Here is a 17,056-nt window from a genome sequence, read left to right on the forward strand (position 1 = left end):
CCAAATTACTGTAGCATCACCATAAGAACACTTCAAGGTATAAAGACTGATACTTGGAACATTTATACCTACACTTCTTGTTCAATTAAAAAAAATCAAGGTCCAATTTTATTAAGCAGATAATATTAAGAGATTTTTTAAAATAATGAAGTAATGAAGAATATTGCATATTATCATTGCTACTCAGCCAACTGCAGCTAAAACTTCACAGACTTTGTCCACAAGAGATCTCAACACAACAGAGTAAATCAAATCAACACTATCTCCTGGGTAAGTCAGCTGGATCAGGACAAGGATTTCTCCTGCTGCTTCATAAAGAATCCAGCATCTGGCCAGGAGATTGTTATGAAAAAATCCTCACACAGCCTCCCTGAACCAGCAAGCAGAGCCTGGAAGAAGCCAAGGGAAAGATGACTACAAGCCAACATTTTCTTTAAGCTGATTTTCTCTTGAGTGAAAGCAAGACAGACTTTCAAATCAGGCACTATTTGCAGATGCTAAACCAGAATGAGGACATTAAGCAATAGTGACTTTTTTTAATTAGTTACTTACAAATCACAAAACAGTATCTAAGAAAATATCCAAAAGTCTCCAGGAAGAGGGAAGTCTAAAAACCATTTAACCTTTCTCTTAGATCCAGGTAACAAGAAAGGCAAGTCACGTCTAGGAACCCAAACTGGTTCCTACCTAGCAGTTGAAGCAATTACAAGTCTGTTGTAATAAAAGGATTTTTCTTCAAGAAAAGAACAAAGAAAAAAAAATTCACTGTGTAGCTTTAATGCTATAAACATAGGAAAACTTAGAAATCAAGGTGCCTGAGGTTAAGAGCAGTTCTTCTAACTTGAGCTCTTCCTTGCCAAGAAAAGCACTGAAGTTGTCCACAAAGGCACTATTCTCCTAGATAATTATCATTAGAACAAAGCAGCAGCTCCAGAGTATCAAAGTTTATGGTTTAAAAGAAAACACTCAAGAACACATTACTCATATTATACTTACACACAAAAAAAAAAGAAGCACAAAGACTATCACGGAAAATCCTAAAATAACATGCTGCTTTAATTCACAACTGTTACTGGAAATCTGGCAAAAAAAAGGAAACACTGGGACTAATTACTCCAAAGGAATGCTGGCTGAGGAGCTGAGCACTAAAAGCACAGCATTTTTATGGAATCCATCTGAAAAATAAGACATTGCATCACCTAATTGTGCTCTCTAAAAACGACCTTGTCTCCACAAAAGCAAATCCCTTAAATACTTATTTAGGTACAGTTATACTCCATCACAGAGGTTCTTTCTTTCCTGTAATATTTTAGCAGTGTGGTTTAGCTGCTTGATCCCAGAATATTGTTGTTTATTCCAGCAGAAAAGAACTGAAAACTTTCAGGAAAGCTTCTACTGACTGCTATTATTCCCATCATCTTTACAGCAGATATAGCAGACATGCAACCCAAAACTGGACAAGGACAATAAAATGTCAAGAACCTGACATGCAGAATAAGCTTCTGTAAGTAACAAGTTAACCCTGCTAGAGGTTCCCCATGCCCACCATGTCAGGGGTTTTACTGCAGTCTAGAACACTTTCAGCAGCCAACAGTAAAAGCCTTTGGTAGACTGAGTACTACAGACAAGTGAAGCATTGTGGTTAATCCCTTATGAAACCATACATGGCTCTGTCCTCCAGCTCTCTCCTTCAACAATGAGCTTTGTCTATGGTTCCCATGAAGGGCTTTACACTCACAGCTTCCCAGACTCAAATGAAACTTTTAGACAAATGGCACAGTTATTCTAAGTTAGAGAATTAAAAAAAAAATAATTCCCACATTAGCATTTTGGGCTTTTTAGAAAACACACATCAGTTACTCACAAAGAGTCTCTCCACATCATCTCTGACAAGCGGAAATATCTCCTCTGTTCTTCATGCACCTGTAGTCAAACAGAAAAGAACTGAAGCAGAGTCACAGACAGACATCCCCAAATAGCACCTGGCTCTCTGATCCCATGGATTTTCACAAAATGAACCAAGATTTGTTCCAAACATTCATGCACAATCTGTTTCCCCATTTCACTTACTTTCTCTGGTAAAATTACAGAGATGAAGGAGCACAAAAGCAAGAAAAGTGTTTCCTGTTTGCGTGCATTAGGCTGCTCTTTGCTGTGGAAACAAGGATGAATTATGAAAACTAATCAAGTGAACAGAGAGCACATGCCCTAGATTTTTCAAATAATCTCTTGGTTTAACCCAGTTGTTCCTGAGCCTGCCTATCCCATGAACAATTTACTAAAATGGAAGCTGTGACTCAATAAGCCACCTTTTAAGGGAGAGAGAAACGGCTCAAATTATTTATAAGCAAGACGTAATCACATTAATTTGTATAGAAGAGGCCAAAATCTTAATGACTTCCATTTCTAAGATCTAATACAGCTGATAAACAAACTCCTCCTTTTTTTTTTCTTTTTATGTCTCAGGAGTGTGTATCTTACAGCCTTTAACCAAAATGAAAGACTACAGACTATATTCTGGCTTGTGAAATCATACCTCCACTTGAAGGGACAGTGAAAAAGTTGTAACACTTCTATTTGTTGACACTTATTAGCAAACTTTGCAAAATATAAACTAGGCAATACCCCTGAAAAGAGCCACACTTCAGATTTTCAGTCTTTTATACATTTTACATTTATAAACATAACTGAATGATAAAAACTTAGCAGCAATATGCACTGGGTATTTCTTTAAAGCAATTTGCTATTAATTCATAGCCCAAAGAAGAAATTTCTTTTTCTTAGTCAATACTTTAAAAATACAGAAGCAAATTTTTAGGTAAGGTCACAGTGGCAGCTTATATATAACAGAAAATAAAAGCTTCTGCAAATCATCCTCTCCCCTTCAAGTGCTCTATACCATGACAAATAAAATTTTGACTTCAGAGAGTAGACACAAGCTCTCCTAATTTAAGAGCCTGTCTAAAATCTTATTTTGCTAAAGCAGACTGAGACATTTAGTGGAAGGAAATAGCACACAGTATTTGTAAGCATGAATTATAAATTCAGTGTATGCTTTGCAATACTTTAAACATGCCACAACTGAGACAGCATCAAACAGAATTGTTTAATAGCAGCTAACTTGCCCACTCCCTCCCACTGACACTACAGCAGCTGGCAGAATAAAGTGGTTCTTGATGTTGTTACACCTCAGGACATCCTCTTGTTTCAAACAAACTTTAGGTTCTCTTCTTTTAAACAAGTCAGCTGAGTGAATGGGATGGATTTTATCCATCCTCCATTACAAAACTAGCACTCAAAAAGTGCCACATCACCTGAGCTGTTCTGCTACCATCATTACTCCATTATTTGTGAAGTCCTGTGTGATGTGTAGTGTGGTTCCTGCAATTAGGATGGGTGCTTAAGTCTCAGTCCTTGTTTTACCAACCTGTGGACACTACACAGGCTTCTCTAATGAAAGCTTTACACAACAGTAGGAAGGGATCAAAAAAATTCCATGCTGAAATAGAATTTTTCATACCCAGAAAAATTTCAGTCAACTTTCATCTTTAGCAATAGAGCTTCTATCATCCTCAGTGTTGATTCTACATTCCCAGCATGCAAATATCAGAAATTCACACCTCTGCTTATACCTCTGCCAGAGAAAGGACAAATCTGATCACCAGCACAAACCTGCATGCCCCTGTCAGGAGCTGAATTTCTCACTAGTGTGCAAGGTCCTGAGGTCTCTGGTTTGCACTTGTAGTTGCTGTTCTATTTTGCCATCATTCTTTCAGAAATGCCAAAAGTAGTACATTTATTAATGAATAAGGATTCATTTCCTATATAAACCATTACATTTGTTCTAACCATCTTCAGCCTGAATACAGGAAGACCATTTAAAAGAGGTGTGGTTGAGACCCATGTAAAATTGTTGAGCATTCCTGAGAAGTTAAACTGTTTCTACTTCCAACTCCATAAAGCAAACACACTACATGCATTGTTGTATGCCACTGAATGCAACTCATGTGGTGGGTACCCTGTGAAACTTATTTTTACACCTGTAATTCATCTGTCAGGAAGCTCTAGATTATTCATGGTAGATAGTGCACACTGCTTATGTAGGTTACTTGTATCAGTTACAGCCAGCTCTTCAGAAACAACAGCAGAGGAGTGACACAAGGCATGCCAAGGAGTGACAAAGTGTGCAGGGCACAGCCTAGGAAGCCACTGAATGAACAAGCCCACACTTCCTCGGGGGCAAATGTGAGCATCCAGGGAATGTGAGAAACACCTGTCAGGTCAGAGGCCAGACCTCAGCAAACATCACTCCTACAGCAGGCAAGTTGGCTTTAAATGAGTCTCAGAAATCACACAGCAGATGCTGCAACTGAGCCTGACCTACAGTGGTAACACAGTCCTTCCTCCAGCACAGCAGACAACCTGAATCAAAGCTAACAAAACACAACTGCTGAAAAGCAGAGTGCTGGAGAAATGCACGGAGCAAGAGGTCGAATTCTCCCTTGGGAGCACTACTGAGGGCCACAGCCCCAAGCTACTTGGTTTCACCCAACCTTGCCTACCTTGTGACCCAGCTGCACAAGCCACCAGCAAACAGCTGTGAGGGACAAGCAGAGCCAGCACAGCCAGTGCTGTCCCACCAGAGAGACAGGGAGATGCTGCTCTCCAGGGCAGCTGCAAATCCCCAGCACCCACTGGGCAAAGACAGAAGGAAGCAGCACTGTCCCTTCCAGCAGCAACTGATTCAATCTGACATTGAACTGTGCTCTTAAAAGAATGGTTTTAATCTCTATATAAGTAATAGTAGGAGAATCTCTCTCTAAATACAGAGAAGACATACCTAAAAAAGCATTATCATCTTAGAAGTCAGATGCAGACTATCCTGATGTAGGCAGTTTTCAGCATGGACTTCGTACACGTTTCTGGAGAATAGCACAGCCTCCCAGTTTTTATAACAGGCATCAGAGTAGTATTACTCAAGAGCAGCACTACCCTATATCGACTACCACCTGATAATCATTACCAAGTAGAATAATTTACTGACTTCCACCCATAAACCAGAAGTACATAAGTACTTAAACATTTTCTATAAAAATCCAGTCCAGACACAAAAGCAACCCCATATTATAGACTACAGAAAATATAACTGAAGCTACCAATTAGCTTCAGTCAAAGTGCTGCATTTTGAAAAACTCAGTGTCATTAATTTGAAGCCAACAGTCAAAATACAACTCTAGGCAGCAGAACAGATCTTATCCTAATGGAAATTTTGCAATTGTGAAGAAGTCTTACCCACCAAAAGCAGTGCTACCATGCTTGTCAACTGCAGTTACAGAATGGCCTTCATTAATGTACTTTAAAAATATATTTGATAAAAATTTTACTCAACATATTCTAGAAACACAAAATAAAACAAGCTTCAGCATGCTCACACAAGCTTAGAAGTCTTCAGTAATTCTTCAAGTATTAAAAAACCCAAGCTTCTTGGTATAGTATTTCACTCACACAGGAAGAGAAAACAGTTCCCTGAAGCAGACCCAGTCATTAATACACCACATATAAATGGCACCTAAGTGAAACACCTGAAGTTTAAAATGGCACCATAGGCAAGAAGAAAGTGCTGTTTTATACTGAATAGCTGTGCTAAGCCTGGCAGACCTAGGTTGGATGCCCTTATATTACACTCTCAACACTGGGAGCTTCAGCAATTACAGCACAGTATAATCCTGTCCCAAGGAATGAATGGACTTCTGTCCACTCCCTTGAGCCCTAAGCAGATCAACTTCCCACACAGCAATCCCAGCCTGGGACCAAAGAGAGGGGGACAAGGAACAGGCTGCAGATGACACACTGCAGTGACAGTGAGTCTAATATGCCAGCACAGGGAGGGAACAAGGATGGAGCAGGGACCAGTGCCCCAAAACACAAGAAAGCAAGTGCAAGACAAGCCAGCTCCTGTGAGAGCCACAATGACCTGACAGGTCAGTGACTCACCCGGGTCTAGCTCTGCTCCTGGACAGCAGCACTGCTCTGTCTCTTCTGCCCTTGCCTCAAACATCTGCACCCCCTTGTCATCCCCAGCTGCAGATCCAAGCATTGTTCAGAGCTGTCAGCATTGTCCAGATGATCTGTCAGTGGCAGCTGCCCAAAATGCTGTCGTCTTCGCACTGCTGCTCCTACGGGCAGAGCAGGCCCCTACCAGTGACAGTGCCCACAACTCCTGCTGTCTGCTGTGTCCAGACAACAAGGCAGCTTCCATGCCACCCCTCTCCTAAAGGTAATGTGAGCTTCTGCCTCCATGCTTATAACTGGAGGAAGGTTTTCAATCATTATCTCTCAAGAGTGCTGACAGTACAAAGTTAGGAGTCTTACCCTCCATGGATTGCTTCCATTCTCCAGGAGCTCTGTTCTGGACAGTCTGTGTCACAGATTTAGAGGCACCAACTACTCTGGAAGGGTTAATGAAAAGGCCAGTTGACATCAGACTGGAAACAAGTGATAAAAGCAGGAAGTAAAAGAGAAGCTGTGAAGCCTCCTGGTAAAACAATGCACACACACTTCAGCAGACTGAAATCTTCCAGCCTTCACAAGTGACTCCCAGATAGCCAGTATACATTACCTGGCAATAAAAGCAAAAAGAGCTCAGAATATTAATCCCCATTTTCCCATTTTCTGCTGTAAATAAACCTTTTGGCACCCTCTCCTACATCACATACCAGAGTATCAGAACCACCTGCATCACTGAGAAATTGAATCCTTGGTATTTCCTTATGGCTACCATTCAAGGATCCTTATGACAAGGCACCTTGGAATCACTTTCCACTTAACTCCAAGCCTTCCCTCCTCCTGTTACTTCCATCAACAATGTCCTTTACCGGGAGGCTTCTCCTAATCTACATATGCAAATAAAGGCCTCAGAAAAATGCTCCTAGATGAAGTTAGACCGTATGATTTCCAATAGCAATCACTGTCAGCAAGCTTCCTAATTGTGCAGTGCTGTTATGGGCAAAGGTGGAAGCTCAGGGAACACCAGGCTGCAGATAACTCAGAAGCATCAGTGTGCCTTTATTGTCTTTGTAAAGCTGTTCTGAGCCGAGCTTGAAATGGCACAAACACTGAACTGACTTGTGCACACTCTTGCACACCTGCTCACACTCATGCACACCCACTCACACTCTTGCACACCCACTCATTCTTGCACACTACTCACACTCACACTCTTGCACACCTGCTCACACTCATGCACACTCCCTGCTTTATCCTAAGCCTCACAAATTACATGAGAGCTGAGTCAGATGCACTTCACCTGTTGGTCATTCAGCTTTAGTTAGTGGCACATGGATGTTTTCTAACACAATAGCTTTAAAAGCAAAATGAGATTTGGATTTCTGATGATATTTGTGCTAGAAATGGACATTAAGAACTTCCCAAACACAAGGATCTACAACAACAGTCCAGCTTTTTTGGCTCAAATAACCACCTTGAAGGAAAGACCAGAAGAGAAGCCACACAATCTTTAGGTAACTGATTAGCAGGTAACAAAAAAACCCAGGATCATTCTAGATGTCCCAACCTCTCAAACAGTAAATTTGCTAAATAAGACAGTTCAAAACGAAGCAATGCTTTACCTCTGAGCAGCACAGCTTAAATTGTTAGCTCAGTCAATCTACAATCAGAAAAAGTAAACTTTAGCTGCATTCTGGAAAAATTTCAAAGCTATTTAATATTCTACAAATATATACATTTATCTTCTTCAGGTAAGCTGAACAAACTTCTCAGAAAGCCAAAAGTAATCAGTCTTGGCAGAATCTGCTTGGAGTGACATACCCTACTTTGTACAAAGCACTAAGCTTCCTGTGTCTTTATCAGCTCTGCTAATAAAGAACATAAAGGCTCTGTGATTTGATCTACAAGAATTTAACAATAATAGTTTGTTCATCAAATGAGAGTGCTGATATTTTCAAGATGTTCACAGTGCCTGACATCTCAAGGATGTAAACCAGCTTTTGAAACCCTTGGAGAAAAACTGCTCCCACAAAAGAATTAAACATGACATGGTCAGAGTCCTACAAAAGAAAATAAAATAATTTTTCATTTTAACATTTGCATGTTAAGTATAGTTTGTTCATCAAATGAGAGTCCTGATGTTTTCAAGATGTTCACAGTGCCTGACAAAAGAAAATAAAATACTTTTTCATTTTAACATTTGCATGTTAAGTATTTACAGTACTGTGAAGAGTTTAGATTACAGGAGTTTTCAAGAGATGTACATTTTCAATGGACTAGATCCAAATTATTATATGTAACAATACAAAAGCCTTCTAATTTCTGTCCCAGTGAAGGCTGACAAATTGTGTAGGTTTTCTGCAGACACTGTTGATACTTTACAAATATATTACTCACCCACACAGTCTCTCAAGTAATCTATTTTGTACCAGGAAAATTAATTAGAATAATTTTCAATTAGTTAATTTAAGGATGTCTACTGCAACATCTGGAAAAGGCTATGTAAAGAATACAGAGCATGTACATACATGAATATTTACACATCCTTCAAGCTAGGAAGTCTCAGGATACCAACAACACAAAAATATCAGAATATTTTGATCAACACTCAAGAATATCTTCAAAGCTATCTTGCTTTTTTGGCTACACAAACTATTTAATCAACCTCTGTTACACACTAAGTTTCATATAAGAAAAGCACCACACAAAAGTGGGACAGGAAAGCTCAGACTGGAGACCTAATCAGCCAGGCTACCTGTCCAACAGCAGTCAATTCAGGAGCAGTGGCAGTGAAAGGACACTTCCTTCTGGCAGCTTCTCTCTGTCAGGGTTTTAGGGACTTCCTCCCACAAACTGCATCTGGAATTCAGCCTTGAGCACTTCAAAATCCACTTTTTTTCCTTCCACTAATTTATCTAATCACATTTCAATCTAATTTGCACTCAAGGTATCCCATTACAATGGAGTCTTGATATAATTATACACTGGGTAACAATGGAGTCTCACAATATAATTGCACATTACAGGAAAGCATCCTTCAGCTACCACCTCAATAATTTCTTAATGCACCACCCCTAGCAGCTTCCCACCTTCAATGCCATACTGACTGCAGAGACTTCCCCACCTCATAATACTTTTTTAGGCATATATTCTCTGTATTTAGAGTAATAATGCACAGCTTCCCAAAGAATGCTCCCCTGCTGGTCCAACCCTCTGATCCACTGTGCTACCTCTTTACTGCCTGGAAAGCTGGGAGCACCTCCACACCAGCTGCACAGTATGTGCCTGGTTGTGTAAATTGAACAGAAATGGTTTCACTGGGGTTTAGTCACTAAAAGAAAATTATTTGCATACATAAGTTATCTCAACTTTCTTACTGTTCATGGCAGGATCCCAGGGCAATGTTCCGCCATTCCCAAGCAGTCCAGGTTAATTTTGACATCTAGAACAAGGTTTGGGAAGAGAAAAAAATTGTCACACACGTTTGCACACTATTATTCACTGTAGATGTTATTTTAAAGAACTGCAGGGTAGAGCATCTCCAACAGAGTTAACTATTGGCTTCTGCAGCCCTTTGAGCTCTGTCTCTAGTGTGAGTGGAAAATTGGATAGCCCTGCTTCTTGCCTGAAGGGAAAGTTCACATAACTCACTAAAAATCTGTGGCATCCTGCTCTTTTCCATGTGTATGGAATATTTCATGCAGAATCCCACAAGATCACAGCTCCACATAAAAATCTATTTCAACAGTAGCACAGAAGAAAAAAAGTCAGCTCTTATTTTTGCATTGAAGCTCCTGAGGCAGACACTGTTTCAGAATCACAGCCACCACTTCATGTCAATCACAAAGTGCACACAAGCCACAGGAGGTACAGAACTCCTAACAGAAGTAATACCTTGCACCATGATCCCAAGCCAAGCCCCCTTCTCACAAATTCCCCCCAGCAGCTGCTACCACAGCAGGAAGCTCTGGCTGGGCTTGCACAGAGAGCACCAGTCACAGCGGAGTTGAAATAGCACAAAGTTACAGTGAAAAGTCATCTTACAGCCATGAACAATGGGATAGAGGGATTTAGGAGACAGTGCACTTCTTTTTAATGCTGAAAATATAGCATAACCAATTTGAAAGGAGAACAGCAGACAGTTACCCCAAAACACAAGCAGCAATCAGCAGTGCTGTTATGTACACTGGCAATATTTTTTTTAATTCATTCTAACATAAAGCAGAGTGAAGAAATGCTGGCAATAATGCTGCTGGCTCTCATTTCCTCTGCATTTCCTCTCAGAAAAGAAAAAAACAAAAACATTGCACTTGGCAACCCATATTCTCACACCGTTAGCACCAGACAGTGAGGGTCACTTCTATAATTCAATGAATGAACAGTGTTTTTTTCAAATACAAGCCCTTGCCAATCAAATTATTTATCCAGTTAAAACAATAAAGCAATGCTAACAACAAAATCACTAAGAAAGTGTGAGTTAACCAATAATAATGGATCAGAAGCACTATGGGACATTTATACTTCTTAACCAAAACAAAGGGTTTACCTGAAGATAAAGGGCTATGGCAATCTTATTTTATGAAGCTTTTGATACTCCTCCTTAAAATGTGTCAAATTATATTGCTTTCATATATGCACAGCTATGGATGGCAGCAATCAGAATGACTCAAGTTCCAGAAGTAAAATGCCACTGTGTCAGAAATGGCACACACAATTCACCAGGAAGCCCCTCACACAGTTTGTTTTGGTGAAGAAGGCCAGAAAGCCATGAAGTTACAAAGTAGTTTTTGGTGGTTTCTTACTCCCTTTAATACCACGAGTAAGATCCAGCTCCTCCCATGCCCTATGAGCACATTTTGCCCAACCTGCAGGGTGGCAGAGCCGTGTCAGGCTGCCCCAGTGACACACACGAGCATCACTGCAGGGCCTTGTGAAAGGCTCTTAGTAATGAAAATCTCAGACAATGTCAGACTTGTTAGACACATCTGGGATGGCACTGAAACAATAAAGTCAATACAAAGACAGCATTTTCTCCTCTGACCCATTCATTTTTTCCTCCCCCCATTTGTTTTTCTGCCATTATTTATTCCTGACTCCTTGTTTAGGACTATGAAGTGTTGTCATGCAACCTCCTACCTTGCACATTCACGTTTTCCAGCCCAAGTCCCTCCTACCATCAATTTTACTAATGAATAAACAATCTGAACTAGTAGTGGGAGCTGGTTTCAACCAAAACATGGACTCTTCTGTACACACATGGGGAAGACAAGGCACTGCTGCACAGCAGCCCCACACCACATGCCCTGGCACCAGGCAGCACCACCACAAGGGTGCCAGCACTGCCATCCCCTGGTTCCACATGAAATCTGTCTAAATTTAATCACTTCTTTCACTCCACACCAGCAGATCATTACAGCCTAACCAGAAAACACACACATCCCCCATGAGGATGATGAAGTGGAATTTTCTTATTTCAGCTGTAATCACAGGGTTATTTGCAGGGACAAACCACATTTCTGCCTCCAAGCAGCCCTTGGGCTTGTGAACCTCTGCCCTAGGTTTGGATCTCCTCCTCTAGGAACAGCTGTGCCATGGAAGAGCTCAGCACCCTTGGCTGCTTGTCCCTGCTCTCTGCCATAAGGCTCCAGCTGAGCTGCTCTTAAGTACTTTCTAACCTATTTACTCAGGATCAACCAATACAAAGAGTGATTATTTAGGCTGTTAAAACCACTCCAGCTTATTTTGGTTGACATTCTGCAGAAGAGCTCACATAAATGTTTAAGCTGCCAGAGGTAAGGTTTACAACCCCCTTACTGAAATATTTTCTGCTCCTACAAACTAGGAATGGTATCCAACAGCAAGAGAAAGCCAGCAGCAGACAAGAAATCCCTGCTGTCATCCCAAAAGAAGCCAGGGCATTTGGCACACTCATCATCACTGAAGAAATCAATTTTAAGAGGAGGACAAGTCCATTGTACATCTGCTCAGCCCTTTCTCTCAAAAAAGACATAACTTGGAGCTGCATGAGCCAGGAGAGCCATGTAAGCACCTACAATAACAATTAACACAAACCCCTGCCCTTAAAGGAAGGCAAGACATGCTGGTAAAAGTCCACCACAGGCTACAAGAAAGAGGAAACTGTCACCACCACAGGCTGGACTACTTGCTTACTAAGATGTTACCAACAGTTGTAACTGTTCCGTTATACAGTCATACCCAACCCTACCCACTGCCACCAAACACCAGAAGAATAACCGGTGGAAGAAAGACTACATCAGCATAGCAGGATTTGGGAAGGGAACAGAAAGTGCCTTTTTGTTCTGCACATGGGAGGGGCTATCATAACAAGGTCTTGGTGCATCACTCTGGCTCTTAATTATCATCAGGTATGCACACCAGCTAGAACACCATGAAAAAAAAAAAGATAAGGAATTGCAGTAGGAACACAAAATCTCAGAGTCCTGATCTTCTTGCTAAAGGGAACTGCTAGGGGGGTTGTACCATGGTTCATTTAGAGTCTCCCAGCAAACTCCTCCACATATCAAAATTTACATTAAGACAAGGTACTAGAGCATCTCTGAAAAGTATTTGCAAAGATACAGCCAGGCTCTCTTGTAGCAAGAGATACCACCAACATCACTGAGATAAATGATGAGTTTGCAACACTTCTACCAACCCCAAGACAGGTGATAACATGATAAGCTCATTACTCTTATCCTTTAAATAACAGAACTCTGTTTGGACATTAAAGACAAAATTCTCAGACTCAGGGGTAAAATATGGTACCAAGTCTCACTTGGATCACAAAACTCCCCACAATAGTCCTTTTATCATTACAGATGTCAGTGTTTGGTACTAATAAGGAAAGAGACAGTGAATGTTGGCACATTTACTTCCCCAGACAAAGGTGAGCAATCACAAGAGACTGGTCAAATTTGCAGAGCCACCAAGGGAGCAGTGTAAGGCAGCTCAGGCAACCTGGTAAATTCAATATTGCTGACTTATCTAGATTTATTCTACAATTCCTTTGTAGTTTAAGTGTTTAAGTCCTAATTTCCAGCTTCAATGTGTAAGCTTGCAAAGTCTTTTGTTTGTATGTCTCATAGGACATACACCCTGGTGGAAATACCTTAATTCCACTGTATAAAAACAAACTTTCCTTAGAACAGCAAACACAAGAGCCCAGAATAAATTTCTAACCATAAAATCATTGCTATACTATAAGTTCAACATTGAGAGCAAAACTCATAACACTGTTCCTGTTAAAATCTTCCAACATAAAAAAGAAATTAAATATAATTATTAATAAGTGTCAGCAATACAACCTCACATGTGTCTTGTAACTTGTAGTTGCTACTACTTAAAAAGTTACTAACACTGAGATGAAAGATGATGGGGGGGTGGTAGGCATAAAATATTAACACAAGTCCTCTACAATTCTGGCATCATGGTGGATAATCAGCTTCTTAAAAAAATAAATATATATACAGAACACATGCCCACGTCTGTAGGATTCTAGTGCTGCTTGCAGCTTTCTTTAAATAATGCATGTGCTACTCACTTCCTCAATTCTATTAAAAAACTGTGGGCAGCCATAAACTTGCCCAGAACCACGTGTTTTGTAACACTGAAACTGGTTGAGTGTCAGGCACTGACAAGGCAGAAGAGCAACCCACTTCTCCCTCTTGGCTCCTTTCAAGAGCCAGGTATCTGTCAGCAGAATGCAGGGCAGTGTTTGAATCCTCCAGAACTAAGAAAAAGTCTTCCCCCTTCCTTAATGTAGTGTAGAATTTCTGCTTTAATATAAATATTTACCTGAAACCATGAATTTAAGTGATACATGGATCTTTCAGCTTCCTCACAGATGGAAAGCTAATTGGAGAACAGCAATCCCAGGAAGGGTTCTTTAAAGGCATCTGGAAACATGACAAGTTTGAAGTGGGAGCAAGGCCCTGGTCCTGCTGAGCTGAGCTTGATGCTCCATCCCCAGCATCTGCTGGGAGAAGCTGTGCTGCTTTCCCTCCACTCACCTCCTGACACGATTCCTACCTCCACCTGTGAAAGCAGTAGCAAGGTGTAGCCACAGGGTGAGTTAGCAAACTGATAAAACATTACTGAGTGGGTAAGTTTCCCATGAGCTAAGCAGCATGAAAGAAATCATCCTGCAATCACTGAAGCATGAGCTCTGCCAATGGAGCTGCCCCAGGAGATCAGGGCACAAGGCAGGACCACTCAGAGGCACATTTGATGAATTATTTGCAGCACCAAACTGTCTCCAAAGTCTCCAACATCAGATTTTGCTGTCTGAGTGTGAATCTTCTGCTTAATTTTCAATCCTAACAAGTTTATGAAGAAGTTTGAAATCTGAAATATTTTGCATTGTTTTCTTACAGAATTATTTTCAAATGTAAAAAACATCCTGCAACCATGTATGACAGAACCAGAGCTTCAACTTCAGAAAGCCAGTACAGTAAAAATGTGCTGGGTATTTCAGATCATCAACATACTGCTGGATACCTCCATTAGCATTATCAGATAAGGTCAGTTATTCAAAGGAATCAAAGTTCTCACAATACTGAATTAAATGCATGTGGAACACATTCAGCATAAACTAGAACACACCACTCACATGGAGATCCCAAAGAACAACCAGGAAAAAGGAACTGGGTTGCAATTCACATTTATCCTTGCTTTTTTCAGCCTATAAGATTCTCTCTAATACTTAATCATAATCACTCATATTCATTCTGCTGAATTTTTTCATCACATGGCACCTCACCTTCCTCATAACAATTTGCACTTGACCAGATGGTTATGGTGTGAATTAAGCTCATTTACCACGCACCATGGTTTTCACTTGTCATGATGCTAAATCCTGGTCTGTGATTTCTGAATAACAGACTGATAAAATGAGTTTATTTTCACCACCAAGAAAAAAGGAACAAAGTTCTTCCCCCACTGCCCTGCAAAGATGGAAATTAACATTCATAACAGGACTCACATGATGAGTAGCTGAGCACTGCAATATTTGTTAGAACACATACTTTTAAGTCCTCTGAGCAAGGACAGGCACTCAAATCACCCCATCCCTAGTTTTAACCATGAGATCCATGCACCACATTCCCATAAGCTTTGTGCCAACTGTTTCTCTTCTTGCAAGGTGGAACAGCTTAGACAGGACCTCTGTCCTAAAGCAGCTTACACCTCCCACTTCAGGCAAATAAAGAGACTTCTGAGAGGCAGGACAAACTAGTCCATGTGCCAGGAGGCAGGAGCCAAAGCAAGTGTCTGACATCACAGGTTAAAAGCCCTGCTGCTTTGCCTACTGACAAGCAGCTCTGCTCTGGTGCCATCCACACCTGCACAGAGAACAGCAGCAGTTTTGCTCTGTCAGTTGCCTTCCATGTGCAGCACTGTCTGGGCACCCTCCAGAGAAGGAGCTCTTGAAAAGGGAGAGCAAAATGTGCAATGTGACAATTCAAGCAGACATGGGGCACCTGGTAAGATTGATGCTCTTTAATAGGGAAATAGAGAAGGGTCTGAAGTTTTCTCCAAAATTTAAGCAGCTACAAGTCAGGGCACAAGCTCTAAGAACTTATTTAAAAGCAAAACTTCTGTTCACAAACCATTTTCATTTGTACTTTCTCCTGTACATAAGTTTGTTCATATTTTAAATATTTCACATTAAAGAAACGAAGCAGAATAGCTAGCATTGCCAAACAAATTTCCCAACTACAGAACACACCACCAAGCAGCTGCATCAGTCACAAAGAAAGTAAAACAAAAGCCCCAAGGAATCATGTGACCATTGTCATTAGTATTAACAAAGCACTGTTTCCATAAAAAGAAATTGAATTGCGTATTTCCTACAGCAAGTTTAAAGGAAAAACCTCAATAATATAAATCGGTAGCTGGGGCATTCTTCAAAAAGTAGTACAGCCAACTCACTTGAAAACAGCTTCTCAGAAAAGGCATCAAAGACATGAAATTCATTACAGGACATTGAACATGGAAAATCACAGAATTTCTTAGTTAGTCTTCTGAAATACACAAGTCAATTAAAGGAGTCAGGTTTAAATTTTGTCGCAGGTTGCAAGTTCCTCCTGGGTTCAAATAGGTCCCTTTCTACCTCAAAATCCAAAAGATATCTTCAGGAAATGCACTTCTGAAACACTTCAGTCAGCAGTACCAAGTCACACATTCCAGCTCCCTGTATCTCCCACCCCAATGCACTCACAGCCTGGTTCCCTGTCAGAACCTCCGTACAGGATATTGGCTGTCTGCACTGCATGGCACAGGCACACCTTCACCCCAAAACACCTCCTACTCTGTCAAGTCCTGAGAGACAAAGCTTTATGGAAATAATTCATAATATTTCATAATCATGAATAATTTTATAATCATAATTCAGATAAAACTGGAAAATTTTTCAATTCTGCTGAAGGCCCACTGAAAGCGTGCCTGTGCACCAGAGGCTACAATTTAACATTGGTTAATTACTTTGTAGCTTTTCAAAGACACTTAGCTTAAGGGGAGCCGATACACTGAGAAAAGTTTCTTCCACAGCAGTGTTTCTAATTTATCCACAAAGCTCTAATCTCGCCATTTTAATAAACCTGTTGCATCACAAATAGTTAAAAAGAAAACCATAAAAATGTTTCCAGTCAGTACTGTGACAATGCAATACAGCTGTGAGAATGAAAAAGACCTGAAAGTAGAGAACCTTGAAAGGAAAGCAGAACATATGTTGCCCCATCTATTTAAGCTTTTACCTCCCACTCACACTGACACCCATAAACACTATGCCAGATCTGTGATAAAAGCACCCATCCCTGTGAACTCAGCCCCAGGCTGTCAAAATCAACTCTGATAAGCTATTAAGAGTCATTAGAAAAGTTTTCCACTATTGATACAGTGAAACAGCCAAAGACTGAATATGTTCTGAGGCTGTTATTCTTAAAACACTCCATAATTGTTCCATTTTTGCCATAGTGCAGTTTCACAGAAAGTTTTGCCAGCACAGATATATCATCCAAAATAGTAAAGGGAA

The 17,056-nt window shown here is 40.6% G+C and overlaps 1 protein-coding gene across 2 annotated transcripts in view; it reads right to left on the reverse strand.

Annotated features, from left to right (window-relative positions):
• Nucleotides 1–9,446, reverse strand: part of KLHL13 (kelch like family member 13) — a 69,316-nt gene extending 59,870 nt beyond the window's left edge. The window contains exons 1-2 of one of the 2 annotated variants that reach the window (XM_031056097.1): nucleotides 9,384–9,446; nucleotides 1,865–1,923 (exon numbers count right to left, since the gene is read on the reverse strand). In XM_031056097.1, the coding sequence (XP_030911957.1) occupies nucleotides 1,865–1,884 (20 nt within the window). In that variant the 5' untranslated portion in view covers nucleotides 1,885–1,923; nucleotides 9,384–9,446. The remainder of the gene's footprint in view (nucleotides 1–1,864; nucleotides 1,924–9,383) is intronic. The other variant, XM_031056098.1, reaches the window with a different exon arrangement.
• Nucleotides 9,447–17,056: the final 7,610 nt, after the last annotated feature.

This window comes from Geospiza fortis, unplaced genomic scaffold (assembly GCF_000277835.1).
Source record: "Geospiza fortis unplaced genomic scaffold, GeoFor_1.0 scaffold157, whole genome shotgun sequence".
Lineage (NCBI taxonomy): Eukaryota > Metazoa > Chordata > Aves > Passeriformes > Thraupidae > Geospiza > Geospiza fortis.